Here is a 21,119-nt window from a genome sequence, read left to right on the forward strand (position 1 = left end):
ATTGGCCCTAGGCTGTGGGAGATATCGCAGTGAATTTCGCATTGGCTTGGTGCAAGCACTACAAATGACTAGTCCTCACGCTTTCCCCTCTTCGAAGTCACACCACTAGGGGCCGCCCCAACAATGTGCTTCCATTGCCAACACTTCGCTCCTGCATTTCTCATTTTACTTGTTGCCTTTTCCTGCCACTCGGGTGCCCTCGAAACAAGCGATGTCAAGCAACTTTCTACCTTTATACAGCATTCAACCCAGGAAAAGCGGTCGCAGTAATGCTGGGGTCACATGCCGCATTTGAATGAAGTGACCCTCCTCGGAGGCAGACCAAAATGACGACTGCCAGCAAATGCAGCAAAAAGCAAGGAGTCCTTTTTTTTCCCCCCTTTTTTCACAATTAGGCCTGCTCCATTGTTCTCAACACTCTCTGAACCTCATGAAGTCTGGCAAGTCAATGAGAAGCACTGCAATGCCACGTAAGAGTCATGCATCACTTAAATGAAACTTATTATGGAGAGTGCATTTCTGTATGTCTTTGCTTTTGCTCTATGATATGTCTCCACAGTAGTGGTGCAAAACTACTGATAGTACTCAATACTATAGACCTCCTGCATGTTTGTAAACAAACGAGGTGGCGCTGCAGTCGCTAGCGGGCTCGTGGTAGGCAAAAGGCCAGGGAGTGTCGTTGCGGAGAGGCGTTGAGCGCGGGTTTTCAAGGCTTGTAGGCGCGTTTTCAGTTTCTGCGAATCACAGCAATGGTTGATGTTTACAGCTTAGTAATTTCTTGAAGTACACCAGCTCGCGTTGGCCACGTGCGGCGTATTCAGAGAAATAGTTCGCCACTTTGTATTGTATATATGGTTAGTAGGAAACAAAGCGTTTCTGGCGTTTATTTCTAAGCTAGGCATATTGAATAAAATAGGAAGTTTTTGACACTCTGCTCTAGCCAGAATAATATTACTTCGGACAGTAGTGAGGGGAAGTGCTGGCGTTCTTTCGGCGGAGCAGACGTGCACTCACCGTCTGCTGACATACGTAGGTGTCGTGCTGTGCGAAAAGTGGGGACAGCGTCGTGTCCTTATTCTCCTCTAGCTGTCCCGCTTAAGCGGTGTTTTTATCCGCAGGATCACGCACCAGCCAGGCCGGACTTCTCCCATTGTTAAACTGGTCGATTTGGTGAAAATTTTTGATTTCAGGAAATATTTTCTTTCTTAGCCCTGGGGTGTTTCGTTTCATCACGAAAAATTATAGCTTAATATTCAGTATAAATTTATAAAGTATGCTTTCGAAATGCGCGGTCGTCGAAAATTGTGAGGCAATTTTTTTGAGGCTTTCTTTGAGTTCAGGGCCGCATTTCTTTGACCAAAGCGCAAGCGAAGAGGCCAAAAACGAGGAAGTAAACGTTAAGGTTCGTTTTCTGACCTTTAACATTTTCTGCGATTGCCATCACTCACACCTTCGTAATATCGTAACGCATGAAAATAGAATGATTCTATTTGTCGCAGACGAATCCTGAGACGATGAGTGTAATTTATCTCTCGATTTTTTTTCCTACACGAGCAGTATTATGTTTGTTATTTTTGTAAGAAACGTTTTCACGTAACTATGCATGCATAAGTACATGACCATCTAAAAAAAGAATTAATAGCGTCATATGCAGAACAGGGCTTTGTGAACATGCTGGCATAAAAAATTTGCGCACTTTCTACTCAATTATTTAAGACCTTGAGGTGACTTGACGAGGGTGTTAATTATAATTACCCAAGAACTGCACCAGGTATAGCTAAAAATAAAAGGCATTACAGAAACTAGGGTACCAATTTCATATTTGCACCAAATTTAGTTTCATATCGCGTGCATAAATAACGAAAACACTTTTCATTGACGCGCCCCCTCTCAATCTCGACACGGCTGTTAGTAGCACGCCTGCGGCTGCTTCTTTCCAAACAACCTTCGCGGTCATGGACTGCATCACGAAACATGACGCATGCATGATGCAATGAAAAAGCATATGGCTTTTAGCACAGTTAAAGTACGCTATTCTAAGCACGCCAACGTGACCGCGCATGAACTTACCAGACTTCTTTTTACTCGAATGAAATAATTACATCTGTCATATTAAGAAACACTTTCAAGTAAATATCAAATGCCATAAAACGTGCCATTAAAACATGCTGTGCTATTAACAAACGAACGCGTTCCTTGGGGGCGAGTGAACCTGCCGGCGGGGGCCCCGTGCACACCGGCTCAAGGTCATAAATACGTGCGCAGCTACATACGTGCTTTTTTTTCCTTGCGCAGTTATAAGCGTACTATGCTGATATTCAGGTGAATGAACGCAGTAAATTACATGCTATTAAGTACATTGAGTGGCAGTGCCGATCGACTCCCCGACTTCGCGCTTAAGTACCGCGGCCCATTCCCCGTTAGCCAGTTTACTAATGCGGTATTTATCGCGAGAAGCCTATCAGGGCTAATTTAAATTTCCTTTTATGCTACTACGTGGATCGAACAGTGACGCAGCTGATCAATACATGCTGCTTCTGCAGTGCGCAGGCATGATGCAGCCGCCGGTAGCTGCAGCAGCTGCGGTAGGCACCGGCTGGCGGTAGCTGTTTTGCCTACCATGCGAAAGTCGCTGCTGACATCAGCGTCACTGCATCTTCGTGACGTCGCGGGGTGCAGGAGGTCCATAGGTACAGTCGCCGACCGATTTTTCGGACTCGAAGGGACCCGAAAAATGGTCTGAATAATCGAACGGTCCGAATAATCGAACTCTGAAAAATCCGCGCAGTACAAAAAAAAAACACTTTATTGAGATGAAATCGGCTTAAAAATGCCACTGATTTTACCTTGTGGCAAATTTCTCTTGCCAACAACGATTTGCGCCTCTATTTGCACCAAAGTTGTACTTTCACTGTATACGCTAGACAGCAAGGTCACGGCGTTTAGTTGAGTACTTCCCACGCTTCATTGACGGACCCAGCAGCACCATGTTGTCCACAACCCGAATGTGCACCACACCGCTCGTCAAACACACGCAAAGACAAGGAACTTTTCATCCAAAGCGGTGGAACCGCCGGATGCAATCACAAAACGGCAAATGGATGTAACTTCATGAAGACTTCGTGGCAATAGCGCAAACAGGACAAGGGACCAAGACGAGTAAACACACACAGCGCTGGTTGGAAGTCAGCGCTGTGTGTCTACTCGTCTTGGTCCCTTGTCCTGTTTGCGCTATTGCCACGAAATATGAACCAACAAGCCCGAATTTCCACGTTGTTCGTGAAGACTGAGTGCCACTCGGTCGACATGGTCGGATTAACCCAAGTGACGAAACAGTGAATGGCGAATGTATGAGACACGCCGCGGTGGCTCAGTGGTTAGGGCGTGGCTACTGATTCAGAGTACCCGGCTTCAAACCCGACCGCGGCGGCTGCATTTCGATGGAGGCGAAACGCTAAGGGTGAAAATTATTCTGGAGCCCTCCACTACGGCACCTCTTCCTTTCTTCTCTCAGTCCCTCCTTTATCCCTCCTCTTAAAATGCGGTTTAGGTGTCCGCCGAGATGTGAGACAGATACTGCGCCATTTCCTTTTCCCAAAAAGCACAATTTTCCATTTTCTACGTATGAGACAAGCAATAACTGCCCACGACAACGTTGGCGACAAAAGCAAGTTGATGGCGATGACAGTCCGACTGCCACATCGAAGTCTCAAAGATCGCAGGCACCTCTACTGGCAAAAATGAGGTACAGAAAGTATGTCAAGCCAATCCAACTGCAGAGTAAATCCACCTCAATCCAAGATGGCGCCTTTCGCGCCAGCGAAAAGCCGATAAAATGGCAGGTTTTGGCCTGCAAGCGACTGAAATTAGCCTGCAAAATTGAACTTTAGGACTTTTGAAGTCCGAAATATCCGTCACGAATATGTATGCGCTTCTATGGGGTGAGTGACGGTGCCTCATTGAGGTCCGAAATAACCTACAAGTCTGAATTACTGGAGTCCGAATTGCCTGTCGGCTACTGTAGTTGATTCAATATCGAACTATCAATAGAAAAATATTAATAGTACAGTCAAACCCCACCACAACGAACGCTGCGACAGCAAAATTTCCGCCACAACAAAGTATTGCGCCTTCAGCATACCATACAAGGCAATGCAAGTATTTTCCCCCCCCAACGAACAATTTTCAGGGCGAGGTTCCACTTCAGCGAAATTATTCTGAGTAAGCAGCAGATTTTTTTTCCCCCACGTTTACACGCGCCTGTATCTTGTTTGGTTTCTCCAAAAAAAGCTGCAGAAGACAGTTTGACCTTTCAATAGTGCAGCTGACATTCCCTGGAGAATCTGAATTAATGTGCAGTCATGTGCGCATACACATGCGATGCGGCGCACGACTGCCTGCGATGGTTTTGCCGACGGCTCGGACTCCATGCTTGCGAATCGCAGTCGTTGGTGCACGGCAGTTTTCGGCTTTTCACTTGCTTCGCCAACAAAGGCATAATGGAAATGAGTTCTACAATGTTCATTTCAGTGTGAAGCAATCGTGTCAACGGAAACAGGGGAAAATGTTAAACGTTATACGATAACCGGCGGCTAGTTTCAGGGCGCTTTTTCCGAGGCTTCTTTGCGAAGCACGTTAGGCATTAGGCGTAGCGACACCGAGCAAGCGGCATGCAACGATCCGCTGTCGCCCGGTGCACCAGTGAGCGGCACGTCATTGCAAGAAGCCTGACATCGGCTAGGATGCACTCTAGTCTCGCTCTTGGGCCGCAGGAGAGCATTATGATAAGTTCCCCCCCATTGACATTTGCGTTCTACTCTTAATAGGCGTTGTCCAAGTTTTTTATTTGTTTACTTTCAACCGCGCACTCAGCGCTCAAGGAAGCGTTGATAGTTGATGGAAGGGCCACTCTTCCAATCGCAGCGGCACCCCCACTTGAAACCGCAGCGGCACCGGGGAGTGTCGGTAGCCGACGGAAGAGCCGATGCGGCTCACACGTAGTTTCTCTTTCGCTCTGACGCATTTGACTACTGGTGGCCGCATTTCACAAGTTTTTAATGTGGTGCTTCATCATTTGTGCTCCGGGTCCGGTAAGCGACCGGCGCTCGTTCACGGCTACATTCAAGATGGCTGTCATTCTTTACGTCGAAGAAACAAACTGCGTGCTGGGCCGCAAGTTCGACGTTCGCAACGGGTGATACAGGTGTGGCAGCTGCAGCGAGGCAAAATTTTCAGCTTTTCCACGCGATGTGATGTGGCTGTTTGCGAAGTGCGGGATTTCGCTGCACGACGATGTTGGAAAGACGAGCTGTAGGACCCTAGCAGCGATCACGACGGCAGCGCTAGTGAGGACGATGGCGCAAGTGTGGACGAGTAGTCCAGTGACTAATACATTTTAATTTTGGAATGTGCCCACGAGCGCTCCCGTGTGTGGCAGTCAATAGCGGCTGGCGATATGCGCAGGCCGCAGGATAGTGCTATCGCGTTCTATTATTAAAGGCCATGCGTGAACGACCTCCTAGTTTGTTTGTTTTTCCAGAAATGTGATGTGGGGAGGGGGGGGTCAATTTGCAGCGTGTAAACACGGTACAACAGGACTCACCATTCTTGCACCGTGTGAACAGCGAGTCCGGTCATTGCATTATTGATAGTAATACGATCGATTATCATTTTAGTATCAGTAGTAATACTATCGATTTAGTATCGACAGTATTATTGGTAATACTACCGATAGTTTACCTATAGCTTTGCATCCCTACTCCACAGTCTACTGCAACTGTTTTGTGCATCATGAATCCACCGTGTCACTGCCACACAGTGGGCTTCCAGCGAAACACAGAGCAGCCGCATTTCACGGGGTTAATGCCAGCAGAAAGCTTACCTGGCAAATCCAACGCCCCGCGACTGGGCGCTGTTGTCCCTGAGGATGCGAGTGGAGATGACAGAGCCGTGCGCCTGCAGCAGTTGCTCCAAGTCCTGCTCCACCATGTAGAGCGGCAGGTTGGCCATGTACAGGTTGGTTGGGTCCTGTTCTTGCTGCTGCTTTCACACCACGGGACATGACAAGAAAAGTGAGGCAGGAGGGGGGAGAGAACATCAGCCACAACACTACAGGACACCCGCTTTCAAACGGTGCCAGTCACCACTGATGGAAACTGGGTTTCCAAAGCACGTACACAAGCAATGTAGCAGTGACAGCCTCAATGACGTTTTCTGTCACAAACCTAGCACACTGCTCCTTCTGAAAAACATGGAACAGCCTACAGTGTAACATGCAGAGCTCCTCGATTATGCCGGTTGTGAAGCTTTCCACAGAGCCTGCATATCAAAACCTGGCACCCTTACTGGGTCAAAATTCAAAGGCTAGCAGACTGTCAGCCCACTAGCAGCATTCGGGCAAACTGCACTGCGCTGATCAAAAGTAGCAAAGCGAAAGTTGCCCGGCAGCGCCAAACTGTTAACCTCCACAAAGTGGCCATGAGGAAGTAGTTGTGTTTCTAAGCAGAGTTTTGCACAATTAGGATAAGATGCTCTGCAGTCATGAGGGAGTGACCGTTTTGCTCCTGCCAGAGGATGGTCACTGCCAACAACAGAGCTGCCGCACTCTGCTCAAGCTAATGCTGAATAGCGCAAGGCATTTGAGAACACAAGCAATTCCTATCGCCACAGACAAAAGCAGTCTCACCACATCTACCTAGGCGCACCTTTTTGTATATTTATGCCTTACCATTCATACTGCACAGTTTGTTCCAAGATGGAAGTGTACAGTTTGACACAGGAAAAGAGACGCCATGCAGTCCTTGTCACCCTGGCCGCACACCATAGCAGTTTGAAAATTGCCACCTTTCTGAGCATAGCAAAGTCTTTCGTTTATAAGGTGCAGAACGAACTGACATGCTCCGATGCTGATATGGCATTCGTAGAAAAACAAAAAAAGCATAGTCAGATGTCGCCAGAATGCGCAATTTTCTCCAATGGCTGCAAGTCACCGTGAGTGAGGACCCAGGAAAGTTGATGAGGGCCACTGCAAAGGAGCTGAAAATTGCAGAGTCGACCATCAGGCTCGATGCAGACGTGCACTTGAGCTATCAATCCTACGTCACGAGAAGGGGACAATTTATGTCCGATAAAACTCGGAAAAATTGTCTGCTCCGATCCTAGCATTTGCTAAGCAAGCTCAAGAAGCCCGAGGAGCACGGAATGCTATGGTTTTCCTTTCAGATGAAACAAACTTTGACCAAAACCAAAAAGCTAACCGCCATAATGAAACAGTCAGAGCACATCAGTTCTTTCCACACTTTATAAATGAAAGACTTCACTACATTCAGAAAGGTAGCAATTTCCAAGCTGCTGTGGTGAGCAGCCATGGCACAGCGTTTCATTTCCTGCGTCAACATGCACGCTTCCATCTTAGAACAAACTGTGCAGTATGAATGACAAGGTGTTAATATAAAAAAAGCTGCATGCCTAGATAGATATGGCAAGACTTCTGGCGCCTATGACGATAGGGAATGCCTGTGTTCTCAAATACCTCACTCATCCAGTATATATAGTAGCGTGCCAAATTTGTTTTTGTTTTTTATCATATAGGGATACCACTGCTGTATTACGGGTATTTCCATAAGCATCTGCAATGAAAATAACAATGCAAAATCTGGTGGAAAAAACTACTCTGTCCATGAGAATTAAAACCCCTAGACCAAACTTGTTGAGCTGGTTGTTTTGGTTGCCTGCACCTCACTGACCGGAACCAGAAAAGTAAACAAAGTTTAAAACTTGTGCTTCGCCTCACTCCCGTGGCAGATTGCCGTGTCAATTGCCATGACGGTACGACACAGGTGCGGGCGAAAGCACAGCATCCTGCATTAACAGTGGCCAGGCAATACAGGGCTGAGTGGGGGTTTCTCACCTTTGCCATTTGTGCCTGGACACCCTGTGCCTGGAGGGCCTTGACGGCCTTCTCGGCTGCCAGCGGAGACTCGAAGTCAACGAATCCATATCCTGCATGAAAGCCAAATGGGACACCTTGCACTTCACAGTCCCACAACCCACACAGAGTCATTGTCAGGTCATCAGACAAGTGCAGAACAGGATCCGTGTCCTAACTTCACCTTTAAAGGATCTCAAAATATTAACCAACTGGCTGAAACAGCAGAAACTGGCTGAAATAGCAGAACTCGCTGCGGTGTTCAGTTACAAACAAAAAATGTAGTGGTGCAATCACGCCGCCTCTGTCCATCGGAAAAGAAGTCCAAATCTGGTTGTAGTTGCGCTTAGTGCTTTTTCAAAAAATTGGCAGTGGCTTAGCTCAGCTACACTAGGATATACGTAGCGAGAGCTGCAGTTTCCCCTGGTCTTAATCGCGTGGTCAGTTAAACAACGAGCCTTTACATCCTCCTCTTCAGTTGTTGATGATGTTGCCATTGCTTCCTCTTGATTTTCTTGCAAAGGAACCATGCGAGCTGCTATGTGCCACTTGTTATGCTCCGCCTTTTGGCATCTCCGCTTGGCAAGACGTTCTTCTCTTTGCTAAGGCGCCTTCGCTGCTCGTTTAGACTTCTGATGTTCATTCTTTCTCTGCAGAGCGGCCAAGTGCCAGGCGACGACTTCTGGGTCCGAAGAATTGATCTTCTCCTGACGATACCGCCACATAGCGCCAGCTGGAGTCTCCTTTTCGTCACCCATACGAAGCGATTGTGATACACTAAGTCGTATCACCTCAGCTTTTATACACACAGCTGCAAATACGCAGTTTATCCAAACGACCCCACAAGTGGCCGCAGTGGCAACCGAGCTCTTGACGTCATGCGCCACGCACCTGCTGCCCTTCTCTAGTTGCCGTGCATGCGCATTCATGCGCATCCACGCGCGGCGGCGGCGGGCGTAGTCGGGCCGGCGCGGCTCCTCACGCGGCGGCGAACTCTGACGTCAAGCTCTGCGCACCTGCTACTCCTCTGTGGTTTCACGCATGCGCACTATCGGCCTCCCAGGCTCACAACGAAATGCTCGACTGGGTAGCGTAGTGTAGCTCTAGCTACAAAACCTAAAAGCCCAACCCATCCAAAAATGAAATCATAGTTCCGATAAAATGTGTGCAGATATATAATTTTGTTCATTAGCACAAAGGAAAGTTCCCGATCGCTCCTTTCGAGTGCAGGTATTATGCAATGCAGCAGCCACATCTAAGTTGCCTAGGCACCATGAACGGCGCATCACAGAACTGGCATAGCTCAAGAATGCTGATGCTGTAGCCTCATTGCTCAGCCAGAGACCACATAAGAAAAAAAGACATCTGCCAAATCAAATGCATTTTGGCAGCAGCTTGTGCCTCATTATCTTCATGGCTGGCCCAATCAGCACATCCACTTCCACTGCTTCAACCAATCCCAATCAGTGAGCGTCCGTACGGATTGGTCACAGAATATGGGCTCTCTAGCATTTCGCCTCCATAGAACTGCGACCACTGCGGCCAGGATCAAACCAGTGTCTGTCGGATTAGCAGCCAAGCACCATAACCACTCAGCTACCGTGGCGGCTAAATTCAAAGCCAATGTTTACTCTATGGAGGTTTAACATCCCAAAGCAACTCAGGCTATGAGGGGCGCTGTAGTGAAGGGCTCCAGATATTTAGACAACCTGGGGAAATTTATTGTGCACTGCCAATGCACAGTACATTGGGCTCTACTATTTCGCCTCCATTGAAACTCGATCACCGCAGCCAAGATCAAACCCGCGTCTTTCAGGTCAGCAGCCGAGCACCATAACCACTGAGCCACAGCGGCGGCCTCAAGGTCAATGAGACAGCGAGAAATAATTGAGTGAAATGGGTTTTGAAATTATTTTAAATGGAAACAACCCCCCCCCCCCCCCCCCACCAAAAAAAAAAAAGCACGAATTGCTCAACTGCCTCCAGCACTGCAGAGGTTGCCCTTACAATACCTGAGGTCAACATCAGTAGTTACCTCCTCATGCAAACTCGTGTTGCCGTCATTGCCAGTTGGCGAAAACAAAATGGCTGGTGGTTTGGCATTGTTAAGCACAAAATATTGAGCAACAAGATTTTTTGCAGGTGGACACCCCCCCCTGCCCCCATGTACATCAGTGCGCTATTGAGGTATCCACTGACACCGGAAGCCAGTTATGCACCTTTCCTTTCTTCAAAGTCAAAACCTGTTTTTGAGAAAAGAAGAGGCACATAACTTCCTCAATTTATAGGCGGACGGCCACCACCTACCTACAGCGCGACTGAGGTATTGACTAACCGAGTGAGCCAGTAACACTTGCTACTCAGAGGTTTCACACACATACACAGACACACACTGCTGAAACCCAGGGAATGCGGCTAGAAGTGCTGTCGCACTCAAATATGCCTACACGAGTTTCAAAATCTTCACGACATGCTCGTGCATTTTCCTTGAAGATAAGCAAAGCTTCGCCAAAGGCTTGCTGCAACGCGCATGTGAGAGGACTGAAAAGTAGTGAAGATGTGCAGCCTGAAACCTCCATTTCAAGACAACGATCCCTCAGCTTCCTAGAGTAGAACCCCAATTATAAGGCTTTCAGGGAACTGCCATGTAAACAGAAAGCTCACCTAATAAATGCACCCACTATTTTTGTTGTCAAACCTTTTTTGCAAGCACACCCGTCTTCTTGGGAAGAGTGCCTATTTGTGCTCATTGCCACAAGGTTTCAACAAACAAAAATGGTTCGAAAAAATTTGGGGGAAACTTGAGCTCCACCTTTAGGGGTACGATATGACAGCGTTAAGGGTCCAGTCAGTGCTTCTTCTTGCCCACAAAAACACGGACACTGTTTCCTCTTTCACAGTAACAGCCATTATGTGAAAGACCACACAAAATACATATAAAGCCCCACTTCAAACAAGGTGCAAGGTAAGGGTTAGAAGCTCGATTCCCGACCAACTATGCCAATTTCCTTTGCAGCACAATTCATTCACTTTATATACTGACATGTCCTATGTGGAGGCTAACAGAAAATGGTTCACTTCAAATTAAGGACAATGCAGCGAGCCATGGAAAGAAAAATTATAGGTGTAACCGGATGCGGGCAGAGTAGGTAAGAGAACAAACGCAGGTTAATGACATCGTAGTCAAAATCAAGAGGAAGAAATGTTCTTGGGCAGGAAATGCTATGTGAAGGTAAGACAACTGCTGGTCCTTAAGGCTAATGGAGTGGATTCCAAGAGAAGGCAAGCGTAGCAGGGGGCGGCAGAAAGTTATGTGGGCACAGCTGGCACAGAACAGGGTTAATTGGAAAGGCCCTTGCCCTGCAGTGGGCATGGTCAGGCTGATGATGATGATGTCCGAATGGGGTTTTAGTCATGTTGCAGCCTTTTAATCACCAGTTTTCTAATGCTTTAACGAATTTTCAGATATGCCACTCCACGAGTGACGTAGCCAACTGTTCGACCAATCCTGAGTTTTCACTCAAGCCGCTGCCACAAACGCCGTTTTCTGCTCAACAGGAGCCTTATAGGATCTATAAGAACAAAAGAACAGAACAGTGGAAGGAAGACAAAACATGCATCTGCGCACGTTTTGTCATCCTCCCGCCATCTTTTTTTTTTTTTTTCTCGTTAACTTGTTCTTGTCCCGAGACAATTCATCCTGAAGCCACAATGCCAAGAGGCATTTCACTGTTGATGAGCTGCCCATGTACTTGCGTCATTACATGTTAACCCTTTGAGAGATTTTTGCCAATCATGAACAGCAGTAGATTTCCAAATGTCCTGCAAGGTTTTTGCAGTACAAGAACATTTTGACCTTGAGTTTGAAATTTCACACCATACTGAAGACACGTGCTCAGTGAGAGGTGCTGCTGCCTCCTGGCGACCTAAGTGTTAGAAAATTACTTATGCTACCTTCTTGTGGAGTAAAAGAGAACTGATTTCGATCTTCACCGTTTGCATGGTTCACAGTGGCGCACGCACATTCATGGTTTCGGTTTTTCCACGTGATTGCTTTCATAATCAGTGGCACTTTCAAAAGCTGACTATTACCTTTATTAGCACTGTTCTTAGTTTATTACCGATGACCGCCCAGGGCAGCCACAAGCAGCGAAGGTGCCATGTGTGCATCAACACAACTCCGCACCTTAAACGGAGAGCAGGCACGCGTTTTAGGCTTTCAGGCTGCAACAAGGCACTGCCTGTAGAGCCGTGTTTCAAGGATTACCATACTCTTAAATACCCATGTGAGGGAGATAACTAGAAGGATAAGAATGGGGTGGAGCACATATGGCAAATTCTCGCAGATCATGAGTGGCAGTTTACCAATTTCCCTCAAGAGGAAAGTGTACAACAGCATAATCTTACCGGTACTCACCTACGGAACAGAAACGTGGAGGCTAACGAAAAGAGTTCAGCTTAGGTTAAGGACAACGCAGCGAGCCATGGAAAGAAAAATGATAGGTGTAACGTTAAAGAGATCGGAAGCGGGCAGAGTGGGTGAGGGAACAAACACGGGTTAATGACATCCTAGTCGAAATCAAGAGAAAGAAATGGGCTTGGGCAGGGCATGTAGTGCGAAGGCAAGATAACCGCTGGTCCTTAAGAGTAACGGAGTGGGTTCCAAGAGAAAGTAAGCGTAGCAGGGGGCGGCAGAAGGTTAGGTGGGCGGATGAGATTAAGAAGTTTGCAGGCAAAGGGTGGATGCAGCTGGCAAAGGATAGGGTTAATTGGAGAGACATGGGAGAGGCCTTTGCCCTGCAGTGGGTGTAGTAAGGCTGATGATGATGATGATGATGATGATGAAATACCCATGAATATCTTCGCAGTTCTCAATCATGCACCCCGAGCTCCACGCCAGCCGTAGGACAGCCAGAGTCAAGGCACTCATGCGGCAATACATCTCTGACCAAAACATCTTATATGTCGATGCGGTGAAATACCCATCCGGCACACACGTTACAGGACTAGCGGTTACAAATGTCACTGGCTCAATTCAGATTGCGGGTTCCGTTCGAGGCATGAGCTCGAGCACGCCGGCCGAGGAGACCGCTATAGCAGTAGCACTCACTTCCATATACCACATGGCCACACGTGACGGAACACCATGCCACTCACTACGACATACCGACATACACAATCACAGGCTGCGTGCCGCGCCTTCACAAAGGGTACCTTATCTTTGCAGGCTGCACGCACACTGTCACCAATCAATCCAGATATATTCCCCACGGTGCGCATTGTTTGGACCCCTGGTCATGCATCCCTTCCCGGCAACGAGAGCGCCCACGCGCTCGCCTGAGCAGCAACCTGCCGGGCCCTGCCAACGGAAGTGGAGGAGGAAGCAAACACTGAGGTCGCCTTCGTGGCCCTGCACACTTACACTCACATCACAGAATATTACCGCACACAAAGAATACTTCCACCACTCCATCGAACTCTGACCTAGGCTGAGGCTGAACTTCAGACTCACACGTATCCTAGCCTATATCACGAACACTTGTTCTTCCTTAACCTCTACCCGGACATAAGCCCGAGCTGCCAAGAACATTGACCTACACTGCACCATTCCATTTGGGCCTGCACAACACCACCCGGCGGCGTCCCACCCCTAACCCTCCTTCCTCACCCTTTCCTCTTGGGAAGATTCCCTGTCAAGCACGGGGCCGACCGACCAGCGTCAGCTCATCGAGCGTGCCAAGAAAATAGTGGCAAACGGGGCCTTGGACTAAGAGCTTCTTGAGACTGCTCTGACCGGCACGAACACGCAAGACCAGTGACAGCTGCTCTGGCGGACACGCAAGATTGTGGCGGCACATGGAGCCCTGAGGTCTCCACTCAAGAGGGCGAGAGAGATTATAGTTTTCTTAATAGAAGTTTTTCCTCCTCGTCTTCAATCATGCTGGTGCCAAAATACATTCCTTAGTCATTTTTTTTATTTTTTTCCACAATTTTGCTTAGTTTGTTTATTCAAAATCTGCAATAAAATAATTCGACCATCATGCAGAAAGTTTTTTTGTTTTGTAAAAAATTCGACCATCACTGAAAAAAAAGATTGCATTTTAAAATCTCCCTGCTGCACGATTCAAACTTGTGATGGCAAGGTAAAAAGGAATCTTTGGTCACCATTTCAAAGTGAATAGCAGCAAGTGTAGCCTAAGGCAGAAAAAACTGTCCTAATGTCACAGCAGTTTGTTTGAAAAAAAAAAAAAAAAAACGGCGATAGTGGTACCTGTGCCCCATTTGGGGCATTTTCTAGCTAACAAAGGTGCCATGTTCAGTGTAATACTCGCTATATGATTAGAATGTCATAATCTATCAGTACAGACCAACTTCAGTTTGTCCTTATGGTATGAGGCCACTACAGTTGAACCTCGCTACAACAAAACTGATGGGGCACGCAAAAAAACAGCCCAAAAAAACTGTCAGGCTGTACAACGTAGTCCCAAAACATCATGTATTTCCAAAGAAGTCGGTCAGCTTCTTCTGCTTCTTTTCTTTTTTGCCACGAGTGCCGCGGCGAGACTTTCGCACTTGGTGAGCAGTTGCATCGCGACGTAGCCATCATGAGCACCAATAAATCTGCGGAGCAGATCAAATGCTTCCATCACTTTTAGTGCAGATGGTGGTGCTACATCCTCTGCGTCACTGCCATTAGATGATGCATCGCTGTGGCGAACGCCCTCAATTATTGCTTCATCACTCAGCTCCTCGAAAGAAAAGAACTTCCGCTTCCTAGACAGAGTCACCATGCTCGTGTCGATTGCAGTGTGTAAGCATGAGTGAAAAACTAGGGTAGATGCGCTGCTGCTGTTGCCAGGCTGCTAAGTCCTTTGGCGACGGATTGGTAGCGGCTCTGGCTTGAAAGAAAATAGGAGCTTGCACCTACGCCTTGTAGCAAGGCACCCAGCCCGATTGTCATCACCACCAAGCAATGGCGGTCTTCATGTGCGTTTGAATGAGTGGATCAATTGGTTCCAGCGAAAGTTTAGTGAAACAAAGCAGTGTGGACCTACAGGAGTACACAGATGGGCGGCGATATGCTTGTTTTATTGCAAGATAGATTTTTAAACCCAGCTTCACATAGCAAAAATTTCACTGAAACAGAAACACTCCCCAAAAATGGTTCGTTGTTATGAAAAATTTGTTCCATTACTTCCTATGGCGAGCTGACGGAGAATTGGAAATATTTCGTTGAAGCGAAAATTTCATTTAAGTGACGTTCGTTGTAGCAGGGTTCGACTGTATTCCGGAAAAAATTTTCAACAGCACATAAAAACTGAACATTAGTTGTCTTTTTTTAAGCTAATAAGATTCTTAAAACAGATGAAAAAAAAAGTTTTGCTTTTCAGAAATGTACTAAGCACACATCTGATGTCAGCAGTCAAATTTAAGTTAGTTTACTCAAATTGCTTTTGTTGGTTCACACACAGACAGGATATATGCACATGAACCAAAATAATTCTGATCCCACCAACAGTCCCCGTGTAATAGTGGAATGACCAAAACCAATGGTTTTCGCATTGGCATCTTTTGAAAAAATGGTTTATGGTTTATGGGGGTTTAACATCCCAAAGCGACTCAGGCTATGGGGACGCCGTAGTGAAGGGCTCCGGAAATTTCGACCACCTGTGGTTCTTTTATGTGCACTGACATCGCACAGCACACGGGCCTCTAGAATTTCGCCTCCATCAAAATTCGACCGCCACGGCCGGGATCGAACCTGCGTCTTTCGGGCCGGCAGCCGAGCGCCATAACCACTCAGCCACCGCAGCGGCCTTTTGAAAAAAAAAGCAGCAATAAGAAAACAAACACCACTATTTTACTTATTGTGGTTCATTGCACAGCTAGATATACCAGGTGCTTCAGAGACAAAAATCGGCCACATTGTGCTAAAATACATGCGCTTCTGAAAAGCATGCAGGCAAAGCAACCTTTCCAGTACATGCCACTAACTAGTCAAAAAATCCAAAATTTGTCTAGCCAGAACGCCAAGGGTTAGCCTTTCTCGTCAGTAGCTTCACTCGCGCTGTGCAGCTGTGACACGTGGCTGTGCTATGAACATCACCGGCCATGGATGAGACGAGACATCGGCCGTCTGCAACTCGAGAAACAAACTGCAGCAGCTGCATAACGAGCGGCTCTTCGAGGAACGAATGTCAGGATTTCCGCCATCATTCGCCCTTTCTATGCTATGTGAAAATTCAGTTTTAAGATGACCTTAGCCTCATCGTCATATCACTATTGCTCTCTTACACTTGAAATGAGAAGAACCAGATAAGCACTAGTGTTTTATGCACATACCCCTTCGCCACGGCAGGGCGAGAACTGCATGCCTGTTTTCTTTGGTCTCTTAGAAAATACAGGGTTCTCCAAACAATGCTCACATTTCTCGTGTTCAGCTTTCTTATTCCTTTGATATAACCGCAGACATTACACGAGAACAGCGCAAAACGCTGGGAGCAAAAGGGCGAAAGATGTGACTTTTTTGCATTGAGATAATCAGCAGACATCGGGCTTCCGGAACACGCCATCCAATTTCGGGTGACTTCACTAGCGCCCGCTTCAGAAAGCGGAAATGCGGCATCCAGCCACCTAGTGGAGATCAGTGGGACAAGCTCCCAGAAAGGTGGCCACCCCTTGGCCAAGCTATGCACCACCACACAGTCCGAAATGCTATCAGGGTTGCTCAGCAACGGTGCCCACCTTTACACTTGTTGGTGTCCTTGTCCAGTATTGCCTTGGTTGATATGATGTTCCCATACCTGAAAGGAAAGGCACAAGTGTCATCAAGCAACAAGAGAGAAAATAGAAAAGATGGCATGAGTTCCTACACTACGCTCCTCTTCGGAGGTGAGACAGAAAGGATGGGAAAAGATCCAGGAAAGACAAACTGAGCCCACGTGTGTACAAAAGAATCCCAGTACACAAAATCATTTGGATAGGCCAGGCCATGTTCAAGGCCTTGCAAGCTGATCATTTGGTGGGCTCAATGCTGCTAAGGGGTTGAGTTGTGCTTTGCTTTATGGCACATAAACAACTAAGGCTATCAGGTGCCAAACTCAAGGCTTAATATGTTCGCTTAGAGAATATGAAAAAAAAAAAAGTTAAGGTACAGTTGAACCTCTATGTAATGAACCTCTATGTAACGAATTCCTGGATTTTACGAAATTTTTCAATTCCCCAACACATCCCCCATTGAATCCCATGTATAGGCGACCTTCATGCTCGTTGCGGCAGTTGACCTTGATGTAACGAATTCACGGCGCTGATCATCGAGCTGTATCTTGTAATGTTTTGCCCGAAATTTGACCGAGCAGTGCGCAACATTAATGAATATTGTTTAAGTAAGTTTTTATATTAAAAGGTAAAGTAGACCGCGAGCAGAACGCTTGGAATCGCAGCAAACAAGCAGACCTCGGTGATGATGATGATGTTGAGCGCCGCTATCGCCGCTCCGTGGCAAGCGTAGCAACTTTTAAGCTTTCGTTTTGTAGCTTGGCACTAGGTGGCAGCTACTATGACAAACTCTTTGTGGTGTTGCGGCGCATTTACAGTAAGCCTTCTTCGTCAGTGTGTTGATGTGCGTGTGCTGGTGTGTGTTTACGGTGTCTGTTTGTTACGATGAGTTCCGCTGTGAGGAAATGCCAAAGTTTTGTCGCTTGACGATAAGCTCTCGATTTTGAATGCGGTTACCGCCGGCGAAAAAAAGAAGGATGTCGCTGCCCGCTTCAATATACCAGCCAGCTCCCTGTCAACCATTCTTGCTGCAGAACAAAGCATCCGCAGTGCGATGGAGTCGGGCATAAGTGCCCAGAAGAAAAAACTGAAGACGTCGACGTATGCTGATGTGGACAACACCGTGTTTGCATGGTTTTTGGACAGACGAGCACGAAACGTGCCCATAAGTGGCGCGATTTTGCAGCAGAAAGCCATAGATTTTGCTTGCATCCTGGGCCACGACGACTCCAAAGCGAGTAACGGCTGGCTACAAGGATTTAAAAGCCGGCACGGTGTGGTCGGAAAAGTGGTGTCTGGCGAGTCTGCCTCCGCAGACAGCGATGCTGCTGCCTCGTGGGTGGCCGGGAAGCTTCCCGGCATTTTCAGCCGCTATGAAGTTGCCGACATTTATAATGCTGATGAGACGGCCCTGTTTTATCAAATGTTACCGAGCCGCACGTTGTCACTAAAAGGAGAAGACTGCCGCGGTGGAAAGCAAAGTAAGCTCCACGTGACGGTTTTGCTTTGCGCCAACACTGATGGCAGCAACAAGCGAATCCATTGGTTATTGGCTGCAATGCCCTGCCCAGATGTTTTCAAGGAACAAGGCAGATGCCAGTAAAATATGTGGCAAACTCAAAAGCTTCGATGTCGCGGGCAATTTTTTCAGACTGGCTGAAGGAGCTCAACCAAGATGTCAAGCGACAAGGTCGCAGCATTTGTTTGCTGCTTGACAACTGCGCCGCGCATCATGTGGAAGGGCCTACAGCTTTCGAACGTCGAGCTGCAGTATTTGCTATCTAACTGCACTTCTCTGGTACAACTCTTAGACAAAGGTGTTATTAACAGCTTTAAATGCTGTTACCGCCGTCGATTGATACAAAAGATGCTCCTGGACATCCGCCTTGAACGGCCGACGAAAGTGGATATCTACCAAGCAATCGAAATGCTTGCTGCGTCGTGGCAAGAGGTCGGATCACAAGTGATCGCCAATTGCTACGCCAAGGCTCAGGTAAATAAGGCCATTCAAGCTACAGTCACTGAAGACGAACCTTCAAGCCCACCCGAGGTCGCAGAAGCGTGGGATGAACTACGCATGAACGGTGGGGTGCCCGACGGTGTCGAGCTGTGAGAGTTTTTGTTCATGGACAACGGCGCCGTGGCTACGGAAGAGATGACTGATGCGGCACTTGTGGAAACCGTTAAAGATAGCCTTGAAGGTGACGGTTCGTCAGAGCCTGATACGTTTTGTGCTGTGCTAACCGTGAGGGAACTGAAGGATGCGGTGGACGTTCTGCGCCATTTCGTCGGCTCGCAGGACGATGAAGCAGCCCTGGATGCCTTAGTTTCCTTGGAGCGCTGAGTAGTGGCTTCGATCGGGCAAAAACAGCAAGCGAAAATTACGCAGTTTTTCTCTATTAAATAAATTCTTTGAATGACGAGTTCACTTGAATTGATATCTGTCGCATTTTTATTTCGTTTTGGCATGATCCTTACCAGTCTTAACCCAAAACTGCATGTAACGAAAACCTGGATATAACGAAAAATTGCAAACTTTTTTCAATTTCGTTATATCCAGGTTTGACTGTATTACAACTTGTTTAGGATCTCTGCTTCTTTTAGGAAACTAACAACACAGGAAATTTCGAGAGGTGAATTACCTTCTAGGAGCAAGCTGGTGTGGAAAAGAGTATTTGTTATAAAACTGCATACAAAGTTTTTGAAGCGAAAACTTCACTACGCTACGCTAAGTAGAACCACGATGCGCGTGGCACTAAATTTGACCTTCATCGAGATAAGAGGTCATGCATGGCTATAAGTCGTACCACAGCTAAGCCCGTCAGCCTAACCTTGTGGACCGCCATGGTGTCACGCCACATGATAATGACCTTTGACCTTTCGATTCACCGGTAGGGGGCAGCGGAATAGTCACGTGACAATCGCGTGATGTTGCACAATCGAAACTGCCACTGTGACCGTCAGCCCGGGGGGAATATAAGCCGGAGCCACGTGCTTGACTTAGACACCATGGAGGAGTGCGGCGAGGAGTGCACGTATAGCTTTCATTAGGTGACCAACCTCTCGCGATCAACCATTAACTGCCACCTGCCAGGGTGGCAGGGTGGGAGCGCTACCCATCCAGAGTGCGGAATGCACTCAATGTTACAGATGCCAAGCCGCGTCTACTTGCCCAATACACCACACATTTCTCTCTCTAACCAGGTTCAGCAGTAGTTAAACCACAGCTAATTTTTTCCTAGTTTCACGAGTTTTTTTACATAAATAAAAAATGTGGTTTATGGTGACCACTTTGCCCCATAGCTCTCATGTAGGTTAGTCTTCTTTTGCAAGAATAAAGCTGTGTGTAAGGTGGGTGTGCCCAATGCAAAGGTACGCATGACTGCCAATCTCCTATGGTGGGCTCTGCCATGTGATTTCCTTGGGCCGCAGCCAGCCACTGCCCTGTCATGTGGGCAATGTCGATGCCAACTGAGACACAGAGAGAGGGATGTCAACATGAAGGTGTGGTTATGGTTTTACGGGATTTAACATCCCAAGGCGACTCGGGCTACGAGGAACCTGTAATCTAGAGGGCTCCAGATAATTTTGACCACCTAAGGTTCTTTACCATGCAGTGACATCACGCAGTTCACAGGCCTCTAGCATTTTACCTCCATCGAAATGTGACCACTGTGGCCAGCATCGAACCTGTCTTTTGGGTCAGTGGTTAACAAGAAGGGCATTCTGTTTGGCTGCCTTAAACTCAGAGGGCGGGAACTCAGGGTGTAAAAGGAAAAGAGAGGCAAGAGGGATATCGATCAGTTACACAATTATTATGTCGCAGGGAGACAATGCCTTGCAAGCCTTTTCACGGTTGCCGACCTATGTGTACACCATCCGAGCCTTTCCGTCAGCAGGTGGAAATCGAGGCGGCTCAGAGTACGATGGCCATCAAACTCAATGGGGATTGGCCAGTGCCGGGGTCGAAGTTCAGTGACCACTGGGCTTGGCGGTTATCAACTCGTAAAAGACCACTTGCATCTCAAGGATTACTGAAGGCAACATTACACATTTCCAATCAAACAAACAAAAAGAACACAGTTTATATCCTCATCAAGAGTAGGTGCATGCATGAAATGCATTTAAGGCCTGTGCAGCAAATTCTAAAAAAGCTCATAGATGGTGTGAACCCCTGCTCTCTGAATGTGTCTCGGCCAAGTCCCTTGACTGGTGGACAAGCCGACTTCTGTTCGCACTGGACAGCACAGATGATGCCTAATGCTTTTGCCGCTTGGTGAGCAGTCGCCATCAGCTGCTTCTCTTCTTCCTCAATGATTTAGTGCTTTATGTGCCGCCTCCAAAGCTTCTCTCTTCAGTCGTTTCAGCTGGATACCGCATTGAGAGAAAATTCAGCTTTTGAGGCCATGGCATC

At 47.4% G+C, this 21,119-nt stretch overlaps 1 protein-coding gene across 12 annotated transcripts in view; it reads right to left on the reverse strand.

Annotated features, from left to right (window-relative positions):
* The window catches only part of shep (RNA binding motif single stranded interacting protein alan shepard), a 140,338-nt gene that overhangs the window by 61,150 nt on the left and 58,069 nt on the right, over positions 1–21,119 (reverse strand). For 6 of the 12 annotated variants that reach the window (XM_077657251.1, XM_077657247.1, XM_077657249.1 and 3 more), the window contains exons 3-5: positions 16,673–16,731; positions 7,910–8,001; positions 5,882–6,039 (exon numbers count right to left, since the gene is read on the reverse strand). In XM_077657251.1, coding sequence (XP_077513377.1) covers positions 5,882–6,039; positions 7,910–8,001; positions 16,673–16,731 — 309 coding nt within the window. Of the gene's footprint in view, positions 1–5,881; positions 6,043–7,909; positions 8,002–16,672; positions 16,732–21,119 lie in introns of all 12 variants that reach the window. The other 6 variants (XM_077657248.1, XM_077657253.1, XM_077657245.1 and 3 more) reach the window with 1 other exon arrangement.

This window comes from Amblyomma americanum, chromosome 3 (genome assembly GCF_052857255.1).
Source record: "Amblyomma americanum isolate KBUSLIRL-KWMA chromosome 3, ASM5285725v1, whole genome shotgun sequence".
Classification (NCBI taxonomy): domain Eukaryota; kingdom Metazoa; phylum Arthropoda; class Arachnida; order Ixodida; family Ixodidae; genus Amblyomma; species Amblyomma americanum.